General features: G+C 39.9%; 1 protein-coding gene across 2 annotated transcripts in view; it reads left to right on the top strand.

The window, feature by feature from the left end:
* Positions 1-19,738, top strand: part of exd3 (exonuclease 3'-5' domain containing 3) — a 48,233-nt gene that overhangs the window by 1,799 nt on the left and 26,696 nt on the right. For both annotated transcript variants that reach the window (XM_085413694.1, XM_085413695.1), the window contains exons 2-19: positions 1,889-1,948; positions 5,271-5,335; positions 5,987-6,148; positions 6,422-6,607; positions 6,701-6,754; positions 6,882-7,021; positions 7,124-7,230; positions 7,319-7,392; positions 9,183-9,221; positions 9,317-9,483; positions 9,859-10,012; positions 10,115-10,313; positions 10,412-10,521; positions 10,638-10,821; positions 10,987-11,159; positions 12,423-12,641; positions 13,274-13,327; positions 13,459-13,590. In XM_085413694.1, coding sequence (XP_085269820.1) covers positions 1,921-1,948; positions 5,271-5,335; positions 5,987-6,148; positions 6,422-6,607; positions 6,701-6,754; positions 6,882-7,021; positions 7,124-7,230; positions 7,319-7,392; positions 9,183-9,221; positions 9,317-9,483; positions 9,859-10,012; positions 10,115-10,313; positions 10,412-10,521; positions 10,638-10,821; positions 10,987-11,159; positions 12,423-12,641; positions 13,274-13,327; positions 13,459-13,590 — 2,247 coding nt within the window. In that variant the 5' untranslated portion in view covers positions 1,889-1,920. The remainder of the gene's footprint in view (positions 1-1,888; positions 1,949-5,270; positions 5,336-5,986; positions 6,149-6,421; positions 6,608-6,700; positions 6,755-6,881; positions 7,022-7,123; positions 7,231-7,318; positions 7,393-9,182; positions 9,222-9,316; positions 9,484-9,858; positions 10,013-10,114; positions 10,314-10,411; positions 10,522-10,637; positions 10,822-10,986; positions 11,160-12,422; positions 12,642-13,273; positions 13,328-13,458; positions 13,591-19,738) is intronic.

The following is a 19,738-nucleotide window of genomic DNA, read 5'->3' as shown; positions in this document are numbered from 1 at the left end:
GCAGTATGCATCACGTGATAGAGCGGCTGTGGCATGCGGGACCTGTCGGTGGTCTGGATAGCATGTGGAGCTTCGCTAGCAACCCGGCATTTCATCTCCGACAAAGTTATCCCCGAGAGAAGTAAAGCAAGTGTGTAAGTCCATCTCTGAATGTTTGTAAAGCATTCCTGCGTTAAGCTTAACAAACGATATATGGAGCGACTGCCTCTTCTTGCTGCTACTTCAATCATGAAACTGCTTAACGATCAGCTGATCGGCTTTTCTGTCGCGAGTCCGTCTCTCTTGTTTGCTTTTGGCCCACTTTGCACCAGAAAGAGGAAACCAGCGGCTGAACAACAGCAGCACGTTTAAGCTTGATAAGCTGTTGTTAGAATTTATTTAATATTACTTTCTACTCGAGGATCTTTTTCTACGTAGCTGACGGCTGGTAACTGTGCAGGGGCGGATCTAGCAAAGTTTAGCCAGGGGGGCCGATAGGGCATTAACAGGGAAAAGGGGGCACAAAGACATACTTTTCTTTCTTATTCTCATTTAAAATGTCTAATAAATAAAAGCTTTTAATAAATAATTATCTGACAGCCAAAGTTTTAATTTGATGCAAAATGAATAGAAGTCCATTACTGTATATAGTAACTATTAAGTCTAATATATATATACCCTAGTAAGCTATAGTACTTTTTCCTTTGTGAAGGTACCATCTGTGCAGTCTGCAATTTTGTTGAAGAAAGATGTTGAATCTATTTAATATTTTAATATATTGAAAAATAATTGATTTCTGTGCATTTTTTTTTCCACACTGCATCAAATTAAGGTTGATTACGTCGATTAAGCATCATGAGGTGGAGCGTGAGGGGTGGTTCCCTATTTTTTATTTATTTATTTTTGTTGTTGCTGGGAGTTGGAACCCTATTAGTTAGGTTGCTTAATATTTATGCTAAGTACTCTTTAAAATACCAGAATAGGGAGGATGGTGTAGGTTTAAGTTTATTAGATTGATCAGTATTGCTGAACTATGAAATATTTTTTTTGGATACAGGTATAACAGAATAGCTTTAGTGTAGTTGTTGTTTTAAACTTGAGTATGAACTTATACAAAATGCAGCAAGATATTTAAAAAACAGTTTTGTTGATTAAAAAACACTATATTGGATTCATATCGGTATCGGCAGATATCCAAATTTATGATATCGGTATCGGTATCGGACATAAAAAAGTGGTATCGTGCCATCTCTAGTAGAAACTGACAACTATTTGAACGAATAATTTCAAATGTGGATTCATCACTCTATAAGATCTATTACCACTGATATTCAGTCCAGTTCTTGTGTGAACTGGAGTAATTCAGCCTTTCTTCCTTGTTTCCCTCACTTAAGAATTGCCTCTTGACAGCCACTCTTCCAGTGAGGCATTTCTTATATTACTTAATGGAACAACTGAAGGATCAGATGCATCTCTCAGGTCCTGTGTCAAGTCTTTGCTAGATTTTTTTATTTATTTTTTTCATATTTCTTCAGGATGTGACTTTTTTTTAGGGACACACTGCACACCATGTTGAGAGATGCCGATTTTCTCTGGCTAGGGAATTTTTCATAGATTCAGCTAAAAAACAAAAAAGTGAACAAATTATGTAATTTTGCAATAAGCTGCCAGTAAAGTGCCTAAAGACTGAATTTAACATTGGGTCTTTGGAAACTTCTGTAGACAGGATTCATAGGGCAAATTAATAAATGGTTCAACAAAAAACCAAAAAAAGCACACAATGTTATAGTATTAAAACTTTGCCTAAAGATGGCCGTGTTTACACATATTATCCAAAAAATATCCGTTTATTGTGACAGTGAGATATTTCAACAATGTGTTTTGTTGTTCCTTCTTTCTACACCTACAGAGTGATAGCGGCACCTCATCCTGCAGACAGAAATGAGCCGTACTACTCCAGAGGCCTCGGGTTTGTACCATAGTTTTCTCACACAGAGACCTCCTATTAAGGTTTCTTCCAAACAAAAAAGCCCATTTAGGTAAACTGTAGATTTGGTGGTGGCTATGAAGACTAACACACAGCTGATTAACATCAGTGACATGTACATTTGGAAGAGAGGAATGCTCTTTAAAAAAACAAGACATCACGAGCTTTGCAATAAATTTATTTTTTCAAACATTTTTGTTAATTGAGTTTCATTTACTCAAGCATAACTTTTTTTCAAAAATCTGATGGTCACAAAAACAGGAAAGCTTCTATCAAAAAAGCTTACGCAAAGTTATTGTGTTTTTGCAACAACCCTGGTGTTTAATACATACGGACCAAAGGCCAGAACCAGTCCACCAAAAGGTTCAAATTTTTTTTGTAATTAAAGTTTTTATTATTTTGAACATTTAAACTAACATAACATAAGAACACAAAACAACAAAAACCACACAAAATTATAAATAATAAAAAAATTTTGTTCTCTTAGAGTCTCTGTTTGCTGCTCAATCTTCCCAGCACTTTCTCGCATGCAGCATTTTCAGTCATTTTCAGTCATTTTCTCCTCCACATTTTCAGGGTTGGAGTCCGAGGCTCTTTCCAGAGTGTTAAAATAAGACGAACAAACGTCACAAGCCCAGTGTTTAACACTCTGAAGCCTGCTTTGTCTAACTGTGGCACCTCGCGTCTGTCCCCCAGTAGGCACAGTCTCGGTGATCTAAGTAATTGAAATGTCACCCAGCCCTCTATATATTTTAAAACATTTTCTCATATTGGGGAGACCCCCAAAAGGGTCAGATTTGACCAAATTGGAAAATGTGAAATTTCAAAGGAGGGCAACATTTTAAGATTTTCACAGCTGCCTTACTAATAAAAACATCACCCATGTCCTTGTGTAAAACACCAAAGTAAGTTATTGTTTTCCATTAAATAACTGAAAAGTACAGAGTTTTGTAGGATTACATTCCTGAATTGAATCTTATACTTGTTATACTTGTCTACCCTTTAGGCATGTGTCACTCTATATTTGGTGGAATCAGCTTGTAGTGGGTCAATTACGAAGAGGCAGTTAACGTGTAAACACGGGTTTAATAAGCATCAAATTCTTCAAGTCCTTATATACTCCTCCATTTCACCATTCTGTGATAGCACCTGTTGAAAGCCTTTTCCAGCACCTCCAACAAAATTCAAAAGAAGAGAAGTACTTGTCGAAGAATGTTGTGGCATCCTTCCAGTGAAGTTGAGCCACTTGCGCAACTGCCAAGTCGCACTGAAACTGTTCTGGTGGCTGTAATGACACCAAATGCCCCTTTTAGACACTTGATCTTTGTGTTTCCTTTATTTTGGCAGCTGCTTGGCAACATGCAGTCAGACTTGTCTGTGGATTTAAAACCGTCTAATTTTCACTGATATAGTTTTATCTGCCTATAAACATAAATTCTAAAGATGCACTCGGATAAAGTGCATAATTTCTCCTCCAAATTTCTGATTTTCTCACGTTCACAAAAAAGAAAGGAAACGAGTCACCTTCTAAGGGGTGAATGAGTGCATGTTCTCTGCATGTGTCTCTGTATTTGTATGTGGTGATAGGGTTATTATGTTATAATGAATGGGGAGCCTCTAGCTCTGTCATTCATCCACTAGCCAAGAGTGTAAAGAAGCTACATGCTCAACATTCCTCTCCTCTCTCCCCTTCTCATACAAACAGCGAGACTGAAGTGGGTTGTGGTGTTTGTGTGAGTCCCTGTGCACGTACCCTATGCATGTTCGGCAGCAGGATGAATGAGCGCGGGCAGGGTGCATAACAGAAAAGGAAACTCGGCGGCCTTTCAAATGTTGAGAACCGTTAAGTGGACTTTTGTGATGCTGTTTTTTATGCATGTCATAATCCATTTCATACAAAGCCACCGTGGGTAATAAAAAAGCAGTTTTGTCAAGTAGCTGAATATAATTTAATGTCAAGTAGAATTAAATTAAAAACACCGATAGATTTTAGGAAATGATCTAAAACAAATGTAAAGTTTGCTCTTTGTGGATCAAAACATGGCAATACACTGATGTAGTGCAACTAGCATTTTCATGAATAAGAAATCCAAATAGAGTCAACATAAAAGTGAGATAAAATTAGGCAATATTATTATACCAGTATTGCTGCAATTTAGTGAATTGCAAATTCACTAATTTAGCGTGAGTTTATTAAGAGAAGCTGGAGAATTGAAAGGAAATGTTGATTGATTGAGGGGAGAAAACAAAAACAAGCTCTACTAAAAGGGCCGCTGCAGGAAGATGAATGTAAAATTCATCTTTAACGGGGAACATAATAGGCAAAAAGTGTCACACCAGGAGAGGTGCAGCAAAGAAAGAGGCCAGCTCAGAGAGAGGAGGGAGAGGTCTTTTCGTCTGCTTTCCCAGGCTATGCATCAGGAAGGCTGTATTTTTTACACCATGACCAGCGCATAGCCTTTTCCTGGGGAAATCCGAGACAAAATCAAGAGAGACTGGTGCAGGGAGGGAGAGGAGAACAGGAAAAGTAGCCCTGGGAAGGAAGAAGGGTTGCGGCGGTGGGGGCAGATACGGTGGAGGCCACACAGCATGAGTGACAGAGAAAGAAGCTGGAGTTTTTGGGAATGCTCCGTGGAACACACGCACAGGCAGACACAAATTGTAAAACACACACGCATGCTCACAGCTTCTCTTGTTTCCAAGCTCTCGTACCCACCATGGCATTCCTAAAATGTGCTTCGAGAGTCTTCTCTGGAGTATTTTGGCTGCACATTCAGCTGGAATGCAGAGCTAATGCTCGGTTCCTCTACTGTCCAACCAGCCTCAGCTGTTAATCCGATGTTATGGCTGCTCTGCTGTGCCTGTTAAAGAAATAATGTTTGACGTTATGGCTGCTCTGCTATGCCTCTTGTAACAGTATTTTCTAGTGGATCATGTTACTGCCAAGTTAAGAATTATGTGAGACAGAAAATAAGAATTCAAAAGATTGGGCAAACAAATTTAACCTTTTGTTTACAAGAATTGGGGAGGGGGTCAACAGTATAAATTGCTTTAAATCTGTGCAAAACGTATAGCGCCAACTTGTGGCTTTTGGGGTTTTTTTCAGAGGATTTGCATCTTTGAACAGGTCAGTTTTCACAAAAAGAGCTCTTATAATACCCCAAAAAGACATCCATTGAAATAGTTTTAGTTTAAAATAAGTATAACTCCACCTCTGATTCCTTAACATGTCAAAGGTCAAAGTGAAATCCCACTGTGTGTGTGTGTGATTGTCTCTGTGCCTGTGTGTGCAATATGCCCCCAGGTCTTGACCCTGCCGTGCTGAGAGACCAACTCTTCGATCTGTGGAACCGGAAAGATCTGCAGATGGTAAGAGTCACTTTCACAGCGTGTGTCAGGTCCATATATGCAATACTGAGTGTGTGTGTTTACAAAGGTAGCAGGATTGGAGCTTTTGTGTGTCTGTATGAAGCATTTGCACAGGAAGGAACAAGTGAGAGAAAACCCTGAATCCTTAAATGAAGCTCACCTGTGTATGTGTGTGTGTGTGTGTGTGTTAATGAGGAAACCAGACTGCCTGTCAGTAGGAAGGAATTTGTGTTGCTCTGAATGAACTTGAGATCTGTGTGAGTAGGATATTGAGTGCTTAACATCTGGTTTGCAAATTAAAACAGAGTCTGGATTTGTCACTCATATATTATTTTCTCGTGTAGGAAGTTAGAGATTGTTTTTTTTTTTTTATTACTTTTTACACAAAATGTCTCAAAAGACTCATATATGCTGATGGAGTTAAGGCATTTTCTGACTCTAACTTGAGTGTAACACTTTGGCTTCACAAAAACATTTTTGAAAGATCCACTTTAAAGTCATAATAATAAAACAGAGTAAGCAAGTGCTCAGAGTTGTCCACAAGGTTTAGATTCGAAGTAATCTACCATCACACTTTAATGTTTTATACATTCATTCAACCTTCTCCTCTATTATAGTTTTACCACTCCCTTCTCCTCTGTCCACCCACAGCTACATTTGGCAGCCCTCCAGGGATTTTCAAAGCTGTCTGAGCCTCTAGAGGCCTTACTAACAATCCTGGAGAGTTGTCCGGGCAAACAGAAAGGTCGGAGCCACACCCTTGGCCATCACATACTCATGGAATTCCAGACATGGATTAAGGAACATCCTCAGGTAGATAGGCAAGCAGTTACAAACCTGCTGTTGTGGTTAGCAGTCCGACTTTTTCATCCTTTTGTGATTTTGAACTGTACACAAAGGTTTGCTGACTTTATAGTTGTGCCATCATTGAGATATTTGAAAATGAATACCTGAGCAATTTATTTTATTAGTGCAGACTAACAAACCTTCTCATTAACACCTCTGTAGTAGTGTAGTATTCTTTAGTGTTTTAAAAGGGTGTTTTTGATTTCTGTTTTGGATTGGGGGTTTGTGTTCTTCATACAGGTCAATCTGAGTTCAGTGTCGGAACAGCAAGCAGTGGCACTCCAACAGCGTGCTCTCAACTTGCTAACAGATACCCAGCCAAACTTTGTAGACAGTCTCATAAACATCTACCAACTCAGTTCACTGGATCCAGCCATACTCCGATTGCACATTACTTGGTTGCATGCTCTCAGCTTCTACAAAGAGGTGGGTGCATGATTTCATGATATTATTGTTGTTATTGCAGAAATGTTTAAGACAAAATAAAATCATAGAAAGTGAAATTTATAACCCCCACAGGCAGCAACGCTCGGTATTAAGCTGAACTTACAGGAAGAGTTAAATATGGAGGAGGTGAGATATCCAGTCTTTGTTGTCCTTGTATTTATTTATTAATTAACCATCAAATGTCTTCTATATAAACTCACTATTAAATCTCTATCCAACTTCCTAAATTTTCATCTCCTATGTTATTCTGCAGATGTGTGTACCACTAATCGTGCAGGATAAGATGTCGGTGGCTGTGTCCTTTGTCTCAGGCTACAGTCATCTAGAGGAACGATTGGTTAAACTTCTAGACTCTTGGTGTCACCCCAGCTTCTGTGTGGAAGAGCTAAACAGGTATGGTACACGTATGTGAACTTGATACAGGTGTCGACATGCAGAGCCTTAAAAGAAAAAGAAAAAAGTTGTGTAACTGTGTGGGTACGCATGTTTCCACAGTCAGTTCCCTCGCCTTAATCTGACCAAACAACGGATGGAACAGATTCAACCGAAAATGCTCACCAAACACGTCCTGCGACTCATGGAGAAATTCAAGATTGATAAAGGTGGATGATTGGGTGCATGTTTCGTTCATGCATATTGCAGGTGGATGTCTCGGGCAGAAATTGTAGTGACCTTGTCTTTTTGGTGCAGGACTGTGTCCCAATGCACTGCACAAGAGGAGACTAGACTCTCTGCGTTTCCTCATGTACAAGAGGTTTGTGGAGGTAAGTGATGGAGCAGACGTTCAGTTTTATTTCAACGTCATTATTTTTTATTACGTGCTGTCATCAGCATTCACCTTTATTTCTTTAGCTAAACTGTTCAGAGTAAAGTAAACCAATGAAAATGGAAGACAGATATAATTTTTGTTTGTTTTCCAACAAAAAATTATTTCTGACATCTGTTTGTTTTTTGCCAGTAAAAAACAAACAAATAACTTAGATTTGTACAGCACCATTCAAGAAACTCGAGAACGCTTTACAAAACATTAAATAAACTCTAAACTCATTAGGAGGGGCATAAATGTGATCAGTGTGTTTAACAAGCTCGTGAGTTTCCCTGCTAACTTACAGTTCAGTGAGCTGTGCTTTAGTTTTTACGTAGTGATATACAGCTATGTGAGAGTAAATGTTTTCACGAAATTCTATGCAGTCCACTCTTACTACTTTTATAGGAACTTAAAAGGTGATGTAGCAGCCAGGTTCTGCTAATCAAATACAGTTGATTGATTTGGCAGTTTTCTGGTCTGGAGCGTTCAGCTATGCGTTAACACAGTGCCATAATCTTCCCAGCAGTCCATGTCCCAGCAAATTTCACTCCAAGGTCAGACTGTGCAATGCTCAGAAATCCCAGGACTATAGCTTCAGTTAGCATGTGAAGAACTGAAGTAGGGTACAGTTAGAAAACTGAACAACTGTGGCTTGTTTGGAAGGGTTGCCAAGAGAAAAGCTTCCTCCCTCTAAAAAGAACGTGACAGCAAGTCTTCTGGGACAATGTACTTGGACAAATGGAACCAAAGTGGAGATGCTTGATCATAATGCATGGCTCCATGTTTGGTGAAAACTAAGCAACGCACAAACACCTCATACCAACTGTCAAGCACAGTAGTGGAGAGATTTGTTTTGCAGCCACAGGACTTCGGTGCCTTGCAGTTACTGAGTCAGCCATGAACTCCTCGGTATAACAAAGTGTTCTAGAGTCAGATGTGAGGCCATCTGTCTGACAGCTAAAGCTGGGCTGAAATTACTTCATGCAACAGGTCAATGATCCCAATCACAGCAGCAAATATACAACAACATGGCTGAAAAAGAAAAGATTCAATGTGTTGCAATGGCCCAGTCAAAGTCCAAACCTCAGTCTGCTTGAAATGCTGCGGCGGGACATTAAGAGAACTGTGCATAAACAACTGCCTGCAAAACTCAATGAACTAAAGCAATGTTGTAAGGAAGAGTGGGCCACATTCCTCCACAATGATGTGAGAGAGTGATAAAGTCATACAGAAAATAACTACTTCAAGTTAATGCTGCTAAAGTTTGTTCTGCAAGCTATAGAATCAATAGGTATACTTAGTTTAGTCAATAGAACTTATTTTTCCACTTGACTGTATGTATTATTTTTTGTGAAGTAGCAGTTCAAAGTGCAATTTAAACAAAAAAGCAGAATGTGGTAAGAGAGTGTCAAATCTAATTGTGTGACATAAATGCACAAAAGGGGAAATATAAAGTTTACTAAAAGCTTTTGAAACCCACGTCTGTGTGCTTAAGAGAAGAAATGATTTGTTTCGATAAGTTAGAGAAGATAATTAAGTCTTACCGTCACTTTAACTGACACTGCTTGCAGAGGATGAAAATGTAGACTGAGGACTAGTAGACAATATGATCAGATATTATTATTATTGAATTTTCAGTTTAGCAGTACCCTATTGTTTAGCTGCCAAATTCTCCTCACATTGTAGATTAAAAATTGTAATGAAGAATAATTAAAAATAGCATTTTGTATCTTTTTTTCTTCGTAGAAAGGCATGACAGAAGAGAACTGGATTGACCATGTACAAGTGGGTTTGTATGTGTTTATATGTGACTTGATGAAGCCTAAATTTGTATGGCGCTATGTCTTGTATGCAGTAAGTTTATTGTTGTGTATGTATAGTATGTAGTGGCAGATGACCTTGAGCTGCAGATCCACTTGGTGGAGATGTTGGTGAAGTACTCTTGTCTTCGGAAAGCCTCCCAGTGGTCACTGAGATACAGCATCCCCAGATATCGACTTCCCTGTGGAGTATGGGAAACCCAGCAGAGTCTACCACGTGCTCTACAGTAAGTTGGCCAGAACATGTATAAACATCTTCTGTTACGCAAATTGTGGTATGTACAAACTGTATTTTTTATATAAAGGGAACTGTGGAGTCTAATTTTTCTTCTCCACATCCTGTTTCTCACATATTGCTTACTGATTTCATCCTGCTTTTGCAACAGCTTCTCAATGCAGTCTTATAAACAAAGCTTTTGTGCTCACTTGGTTCTTTTTCACTATTTACATATTTCGCTGATTCACTCGACTCATTCATAACACCTAATGCATTGTTTTAGTCACTTTTTTCCCTCCTATTTGGTTATCAGTTTGCCATTATAGAGCACACAGTCTTTTATTTGCACATTCATAAAAAATACACATTTCTCACCTCTGCTCAGACAGATATCTCTGAGTGATACTGCAGAAACTGAGGAGTGGGAGCTAGCTCAGTCTCACTGTGAGAAGTTCTACCAAGTGCCACTTACCAAAGACAAGGTGCACTTTGTGGACACACCAGAAGCTCTCGAGAGATGTCAAAGCATTCTGCTCAAGGTACAGAGGATTAAACAGCACCTAATGATGGGAAAAGTCTGTATTTGCAATCATGTATTACTCAACTTTCTCTCCTGTGTTCTGCTATCTGTCCTTTCTTAGAAAGGTGTTGTAGTCGGAGTTGACATGGAGTGGCAGCCAACATTTGGCTGTATCTCAACTCAGCAAGTGGCCCTGATACAACTTGCAGTTTCTGATCAGGTTTTCCTAATAGACCTCTGTGCTAGGAGATTCTGTGAGCACCCAGAAACAATTTGTTTCATCAGGAGCTTGTTCTCCCAACAAAGTGTCCTTAAACTAGGTTAGCATGTATTCAGTGTTATATCCAAGTCATTCGCCTTTTTTTTTTTCTTTTTACATACTTTGGTCTCCTACATTTCTCCTTTTATTGCAATTCAGGATATGGTATGGCCAGTGATCTTAAGTGTCTGTTGGCCACCTGGCCCCAGTTACAAGAGGACCCACTGAAAATGGAGGGGATGCTTGATCTTCTAAGTATACATAAAAAAGTAATCTTTCTTTTCATTTCCATAACTTAATATAACGCAGTTTCTAAATGAAGTCCTGCACTGTTTAAAATAAATGATTGTTTTATGCTATTTTATGTCTGTAATTTGTAATGTAGATTCAACATAGTGCACTCAGCCGGACTCAAAATGGCCCTAAAGAGGTACTGGTGGGAGAGGACTGTGCAGAAAAGGGCCTCAGTCTGTTGGTACAACAGGTCCTGGGAAGGCCCCTGGACAAGACAGAGCAGATGTCCAACTGGGAGAAGCGGCCTCTACGCATCAGCCAAATTAGATATGCAGGTAAGGTATTGTGCATGCACAGACAGACAATGACAGAGAGACAGATGGTCGCTGCTCTCTTCTCAATAGAATATCAGAGATTATTTTGTTATCCCCTGATGAACTGCAAACCAATAAATCCCCCCTTTTCCCCCTCTCTTTCTTTTGCTTCTTAACATCTTCTAGTGGCAGATGCCTACTGTTTGCTGGAAGTGTACTCTGTCCTCTCCCGCAACCCAGCATCTTTTGGGCTGCCTGATGACCTGCGCAGCATATCTTCAAGCCAATCAGAGAAGAGCAGAGACAAGAAGCTGAAGGAGAAAAAGGACAAGCAAACAAAACAGACCCTTGAGAAAGAGGTCAGGGATCAGTTGCCTTTTCTTCTTTTTTTTAATACATCTTTATATCTATATCTAGATAGGTAGGTAGAAAGGTGTGTCTGTGTGTGTGAGTTGGTATAGCTAATAAACTATGAATATTCAGCTGTTTGATTTATTGACATCGTTATTAGACATTATTAACAGGAGCAGAACTGGCTGTTGCAGTAACTCTGCAGCATTCAGACCTGTGTGTGTGTGTGTGTGTGTGTGTGTGTGTGTGTGTGTGTGTGTGTGTGTGTGTGTGTGTGTGTGTGTGTGTGTGTGTGTGTGTGTAATAGTCAAACCTTTACACCTGTGTGTAAAAACCAAAGACGCTGAACTCATTTCGGATGGGGGAGAACAAAAAGTAGAGAAATAAAAGTCACTGCCATGAGTGATAAGATAAGCAATTTTCAAGTCAAACTTCTTATCTTACGTTAAGAAAACATATACTCTACCACCTGAGCCGCAACCTTATATAGATTTTTTTTCCCTCATTAGTTGACTTGATGAAACATGTAGTAACTGTGCTTGCTGGTCTAAGAGGTAGAGAAATTTAAAAGCTGTTTTATCTTTATATTTATTTCAAGAGTTCAGTTTTAAATATTTTTCCCACTATTTCACAAAAGTTCATTAATATACTTGACCTGCTTTGTTCATATTTTACTTTTATTTGTTTTTGGTAGGTTTCATAACCTTATACTCAACCTGGACATGTTGGAATTCTACTGTGAATGCAATTAACAATTATCAGTGTTGTTGAGACCAAAACCAAACAAGGGACCTAGTAAACAGTTTCCTTATAGAGGGTCTTTGCATCAGAGTGGCATTTTAATACTTGAAGCAAAGAGTATGTATTCAGTTAGTTTTTTTTGCCTTTTTAATGCAGAATTTCATGCAGAAACATGATTGCAGTCACCAGCAGGATTACTGTAGGTGTTGGTTCCGCTTCATAGACAGCGACCAACCTATTTACATGTAAAGCAGAATCTGCTAATTTAGCTATTCATTCTTCTGTGATAAATTTTCATGTTACATGTAAATGCTAAAACCTCTTACTGAAAACCCAACTTTTGAGCCTTCAGCCTGTAAGGAGGGACAATAAGTCATTGACAAAGACACTTCAGCAGTTCCTAGCAGCTCCAGGGGTGCAGATTTAAAGCTCACCCAGTGCTATAGCCTCCCTGAACTGTGGTGCAAGTGAAAAGAAAATCCCCCTATGGGGATCGGTTAAGTATCACATTATTGTCTCTGTCCATTTAGGAATGTCAGGGGGCTCAAAGGGTCAGCCCCTCTTGTTCAGATCCAGAGAAAGGCGTCTTGTATGGTGAGAAGCCTTCAGAAGATTCCCCACCGCTACCCCCTCAGCAGTTGCGGGTGGTGTGTGACAACATGCTGCAGGGACTCGGAAGATACCTGCGTTGTTTAGGAGTTGACGTGGTCATATTGGAGAACACTGATGATCACAGGGTTGCAGCTAAGGTTAGTCCTGCTAGTTTTTCTAAATATTCACATTTTCCACAGAAAAAGCCCTTGGGATGTCACAATATCAGATATTTGGTAATCAGTGCTGTTACCATTTAATTTTCACTTTTTCCATACCCCATTTATTCATATCAAAAATAAATTGAATGAATGACCTCATTCCAAAGGATGTTGCCACATACTTACGCTGCTATATTGTGATGTTATTAATGGTATTGATGTCAGCCTTAATGATCCTAAAAATATAAGCTTGACTCACGCCACAGCTACTTCACTGCTGAAGCCCAGAGATGGCATGATTAGGTATCCACAAGTCTTTCCTCCTGTAGTTTTTATGCAAATGGTATTAGAAAGAACTGATCGCTTTTAGCTATTCATAACGTTTTCCTGGTCAGTTCAAATCATAAATATCTGCACAAATTAGAGCAGACCTGTTCCTACACCTAGACTTGCTTCTACTAGGCCAAAAATTACTGTACCGTAGCATCTTCAGAACCTATATTACCATATAAAAACATACCATAATGTTTTCAGAATTTAGTGTACCAAAGTACATTTCAAGCATGAGTGTCATTACCGCATACATTTATTGTACTCTTTTATTCTTGTGTGAATTTGTTGTGTCTCAGTTAGCGCAGGCTGAAGGCCGTGTCATTCTTACATGTGGACAACCATTCCAAACTGTAAGTACACATGAACTCAAAAACAAATCTAAAATCTAGGGAATGCTGATGCACTGTGCGCTTGTTTTCATGCATTGGTGTGTCTGACTTGTTTCCTGGTACACATAGTTTGTCTGTATCTTCCCGTACAGTTGCGTTCCCAGGTGGCGGAGGGTCGCTGTCTCTCCCTAGCCTGCTCAGAAAAGGCCAGAGACCAGGCGGTTCGAGTTCTCAAACACTTTAACATCCAGCCCACTCCCAGTGATATATTCAGCCGCTGTCAGGTATTTCTGTCTATGAAAATATTTGTTTATGCGGTGTGCTACACACTTGTACATGATTTTCATGATCTTTTGTGGATGGTTAGAGTGAAGTTGTCTGCAGGGACGAAAAGTTCACAACGGACAAATGAAGAAAATATGCTTAACACAGAAAGAAAGTGGAAGCATTTCTGAACTCTTTACTGGCAAGACTACCAGGAAATAAAGTGCTGACAGCATGGGAAGATGTTGAGCATTCTTATGTTCCTTATGTTGGAGATGGAAAAGAGACTTGCACTTGTGGTTAAGCCGTGCATAAAATCACAGGGTTTGGCTCACCTCTCACCCCACCCCAACACGCACGCACGCACACACACACACACAGAGGAGTAGGGATGGGTATCGTTTAGGTTTTATCCGATACCGGTGCCAAACTGGTACTTTTGAAACGGTGCAGGTGCTTAAACGGTGCTCAAACCGGTGCTCAAACCGGTGCTTAAAGAATGGAGAACACAAAATTGGTCCAAAAACCTCTCATGTTTAGCTGTTTTTTTTGTAAAAAGATAACAATGTTAGCCTTTTCTGCAGCTATGGGGCATATATGGCATCACTCTTGGCTTGAAGCAGTGCTTAATCAATGGAAAAAACACAAACTTTGTCCAAAAACCTCTCATGTTTAGCTGTTTTCCACTTTTTCTTTGGTCATTTTAGCCTTTTTGGCCAGGGTGAAGGGAGCATCTGCCATCAAACAAGAGGACAGCCGCATGTAGCTATGATGATGTTTGCTAGTTCACCTTACATGCATTAATGTAATAACGTGGTTAGCCTACTCAACGTAAATTACACACGAACAACATGAAGCTACTCACGCAGAGAAGAACGGCTGCTACTGCCATCATCATTCGTCATCATTTCTGCTACACTGGCAGGGCTAGGGGCCAGGACTCTCCTCTTCGTGTTTTGGGGGATGTTGCTAACTCCGGGTCCAATAACAGGCACCACACCCGCAGAATCAGAATCAGAATACTTTATTGATCCCTGGGGGAAATTATTTATGCGCTCGGTGTGAGGTCTCGCAGCAAGCTATCAAGTACGGCGCATTTTTTGGCTTTTAAAAAAAACACTATGCGTCGCCAGGTGTTTCATCGGATTTGAGGTGTTACCTCCTTTGCACAGTGTCACAGTATCAGCTTAAAGCACTTGTTGCAGGCTGCTGAGTTTGCATCTTTTGCTGTGAAGTACAGCCAGACTTTTGACCACTTCGCCTTGGGCATTGTTAATCTGTAGCTCTGCTCTAAAAGAACGTACGTACCTGGACCCGCCTACTATCCTCGGAAACGTAAAATGATTGGCTAGAATTCAAAGTGTATGACATCTCAGGAAAAAAAGCACCGAAATAAAGCACCGAAATGTGCGCTGCTTTTCAGTCTGGTTACTACCGTTTATGTCAGAACCGCTGCCATAATGGCACCGGATACCGGTACCCATCCCTACAGAGGAGTCAACAGGGAGATGCCTTACCTCACTGTATTTTGTGGTTTTGTTCACGAGAGATTTTATGATGTAAGATATTAACAAGCTGATTGGTGTAGGGTGTATGTGGGTGTTGTAGTAGTAGCAGGGAGGCTAAACAAATGTATTCAGCAGTAAATCTAAGGTCATCTTTAGTAAAAGGAGGAGGAGGGTGAAGTCAATCCACGTTACCTTTATGTTCAAAGTAGCCATTTTAGAGCATCCAGAGTATCTAATTATTATCCCTCCTGAGCCAGACCTCCCTCTTTGTGGAGGTATTCTCAGCATGTCCAAATAGAGGAAGACTCTGGGGCAGACCCAGAAGACTCCGAATGGGATTGCATATCCCATCTGGTCTGGGAATTCCTCAGCAGGGGCTGGAAGATGTTGTGAGGAAGTGGGATGTCTGCGTTTCATTGTTTAGCTTGCTGCCACCACAGTCTTGATCAGTGCCACTGTTGGGTGATGGGGGAAGATGTATAAAAGATGCAAAAACTAATGGATATGGAAAAGGAGAGTCAAACATGCAGTGGTTCACTAAGAAAATTTACCATAATGCTGTGGATGAGAAGTAGCTTTAAGATGAAGACTTGATTTAAAAACATGGAAAATAGAAAATAAAGGAATTTAACTGAAGAAGGAATAAAGCTGAATAATTATCTGCTTCCTAACAAGCATGTGTGTATCCATAAGTAATACTAAAGTAGCAGCTCATGTTTATTATTCAGATCCATATTTTATCATGGTTGTGGAAAATATGTTAAAACAGTTACACTGCATCAATAACAGTCTGATTTATAGTACCTGACCTACAGATATCTCTGTGGGTGGCTGTTTCAGAGGGGCTATGTGCCCCTGTGTGTGTTTGTGACTGGGAGTGGAATCAGTAGAGTTTAAAACTTGGGTGTTCTAGCGTTCTTCTAGGAGGGGGTGAGGGGTGGCGAATTTGTCAAGACACCACCAGCTGCATTCCTTTTTTTTTTTTTTTTGACCACCTTGATGCTACCTCCTGTTCTGATGATATGATGAGGATCACACATACCCAAAAAAAGCAGCAATTGACCATTGGCTAAATAGTCATCCATCTACATCCTTTACTTTAGTACACACTTCCTACACAACTTCAAAGAAGTCACTCCAATACATCCCATATAAATGCTGAATAGCATATTTAAATTATTACATTTTCCCACATATCTAGTTACATCTCTGGCACAGAGTTTTTTTCATTAGTTCATTCAGTGAAAAGCTCTTTCAACCACTTCCATCTCTCCTGCTGCCACTTTTTTAAAAACAGACTGACCAATGTTATCTTAATAAAATGTTTTCAGAATTATTATTATTATTATCAAAAGTAATATTGCTCAAGTATAATACAGTCGAACCTCCCCCCCAATTAACGGTTCAGTATTCACAGATTTTTTCCATAGATCAAAATTATTTGCAGATGTCTACGCTGCCAGTTCACCGCGTAGACATCTGCTGTTCAAGTGTTTCACGTATTTGTGTACTTTGTGTGTCTTTGTCTCTCGTTTTTAATCTAATTTGACTTTGAAATGATTTTTAAGTGTTTTGGGATGACAGTTTCAGGTGTATTTGATGTTTGAACTATTAAAATAGGTAGTTGTAAAGGGGGTCTCAAGTATTTGCGGTTATTGTCACACTGGGGGTTGACTATATTCCTTTTCATTATTTGGTTAAATGATATTGAAGATTAATAATACATTTCAGTCAGTTGTTTGTATTAAAGTTTTGTTGACCTTTGCTTAAATTGTAAAATATTGTAGGTGTGCGTGCGTGCGTGCGTGCGTGCGTGTGTGTGTGTGTGTGTGTGGCAGAGAGCAACAGAGAGTTTCACCCTGGGGCTCCACAACAGCCCACCCAGGCAAAGTTAACCTCTTTTGTTATCTGATTGTAAAGCTATCAAATTAGCAATGGGTGGCTTAGTTTCTCTCCCTTTTTGTCTATGTGTTCCTCCCTCAATCACATACACTACTGCTAAATGTCATGAGGAAAGAGAAGTAAATCTCACACACACACACACACACAACAGGTTAAGCACAGCCTCGTGTAGACATGCATATGTAAATTGTAGGGGAAGGGTTAATGTTTGTTTCTGTGTATCAATAGGCCTCACAGATTTTAGAGGCATAGGAATTTGACCCCAAGAGAGAATGCAACATAGAGAAGGGCATCATGTTTTTACTTTTCTGCATAGTTACGCAATTGAAAAAATACTATCTCATGTATTTAAAATGTCATGTATGGTGTTTGAGGGATTCATATGGAAGTGGTTTATCTTCCGTGTGACTGAAAAACCTGGCTTCAGAAACTGAGAGTTATGCTCCTTATTCAGGCAGTATTAATACATATTCTTTGTGTAAACAAGGCAATTCATTTGGCTTGTATTTATATAAAGACCCATCTGCTGTTGGGAGATTTGAATCTGTCTCTGCTCTGTGGGATATGGCATCTGTCCCTGAAACCTCATACAAAAGAAATAATTAAGTAAAATAAAATGAACACTTTATAGAGACCTTTTTTTGTTAATATGGAACTTCCTTTTGCTTTCATCTGCATTCTGTATCACATTTCTAAACAAATCTACCTGAAATTTAAGTTTGATTTATTTAGCTTACTGTGCTTAATATGAGGTGAATATGTTTCTCCAAAGGCAAGCAAGCACATTTAAACCATTAACATTGAAATGATTTTAATTGCACTGTCAGAGCTCCAAAAAAGATAAAATTATTTTCAGCTTTAGTACAGATTGTTAGTGTTGTCAAAACCCAACCATCCATTTTATTCTACTTATCCTGTTCAGAATCATTGGGGGGGCTGGAGCCTGTCCCAGCTGTCAAAGGATGAGAGATGTGGTACACCCTGGACAAGTTGCCTGTCTGATGCAGGGTTATGTTATAAATATGCTGATTTAAATATACATTACAGTAATTTATTAAATATCTATGAAAATCAAATCAAAATATGGCAATAATTAAAATAACATTTGCAGTAAAGCAAGTTATACAGGTCGGTTTCAGTGTTCTGTTTCTTAAAAAATATTTACTGTTATAAAATGTTAACAGATATCACAGAAATGAACTGTTTATAGTCCCTAATTAGTATCTCCAGCAAGGGTATTCCTTTGATGGTAAAGCTAGTGGTTGCTCCATTGCAGTTTCCCTATTTAGCTCTATCCAACTCCCACCACTAATTCCTGCTCTATCTGTACTTTCTATTCAAACACACACACACACACACACACACACACACACACACACACACACACACACACACACACACACACACACACACACACTTCCGCTAGGCCTCATGGTTCCATGAGATGGCCCACACTGGCCTATTACAGATATGTTCAGATAGCAGAGGCTAGCTCAGAGGTAGATGTGAAACCAGCTACGCACAAACTCCCATATATATTGGGTAATGCAGATTTGAAACCCCAAACCAACAAACGCATATTATGACTGCTGCGTGCACACAGTCACCTCAGCACCTTCAAGCACAAACAGCAAGTGAGAACACATAGACTTGGTCACAGATGCGCTCACACTCAGACTCAGGCGTAGACACTGTTGCAGCTGAAACGCTGGTTCCCACGCACCAGACGACTGGGGAAGTGAAAACAAGAGCAACAGGAACCGCTGCACTGTGAGAGGGAGGGGTGGGAGAAATAAGAGGGGGGTTACGGACAGGAAAAGGAGAGGGAGGGAAGGCGATAGAGAAGTGAGAACAGAGGTGATGGTGGTGAGGTAAAAAGATGAGAGACAAAAAAGGGAACTGCAGTGAAAGCAGTTGAGAAATAGCGAATAATATGGTTGTGGAGAGAGGGAGAGGGAGGCTAAAATTACACACTGAAGCTGAAAGGTATTTGAGGAAATGTGAGAAAAAGCAAAGTTGTTTGAGCGAGATAAGTGTGTGTTGAATGAGGAATATCAAGAGGAAGAGAGAGTGAAGGAAAAGGAGGGGTACAGGAGGGAGGACTACACGGCAATAGAAAGACTTGTTGTCTCTGCTTTGATCTACAAAGAGCTGCAGGCTGAGAAGCAGGAGGAATGTGAGAGGTTGAGACACGTTTAATGCTATCCTTCACTTGCTGTGTGTGTGTGTGTGTGCACGCGCACGCACATGTGAGTACAAGTGAAACTGGGTTAATCTCTGCCAGGATGTAAACATGTTAGGTGTTAAAATCCAGTAGCAAACAAGATAGTTTTTATTGAAATAGATTCCCTTTTTCAAACTTGCATGCAGCTGAAATTGTTAGATGCCCATGGATATGAGCAGTATCATACTATGAAACCTGAGTGCCTTCTCATATTTTTTTTGCAAACCTGCCCTGGTTTCTCATGCTTGGCTCTCCTCGTCTGTATCTCTATGCATGTGCCTTCCTCTCTGGTGACAAAACAGGGGTCGTATTTGTGTGTCCTGCTGTTTCCCACTCTCCCTCCCCTTGAGGGACTAGAGATGAGAGGAAGCGACAATGAGAAGGGGCAGGAGGAGACTGTTGGGAGGGGGGCATTCCATAGGCACGCCAAGACATTCCGAGGGAAACCATCCCAAATATTTCCCACTGTGTGTGGCGAGGGCTTCGCATCTCCTGTTACACACAGTTTGAGAAAGTGCTAGAGGTAAACACACA

This window comes from Rhamphochromis longiceps, linkage group LG7 (assembly GCF_057381845.1).
Source record: "Rhamphochromis longiceps isolate RC_006_pf linkage group LG7, R_longiceps_female_GT1.1, whole genome shotgun sequence".
Classification (NCBI taxonomy): Eukaryota; Metazoa; Chordata; class Actinopteri; order Cichliformes; family Cichlidae; genus Rhamphochromis; species Rhamphochromis longiceps.
Note: the sequence above shows the minus strand (reverse complement) of the source record. Positions and strands in the feature narration are given on the sequence as shown.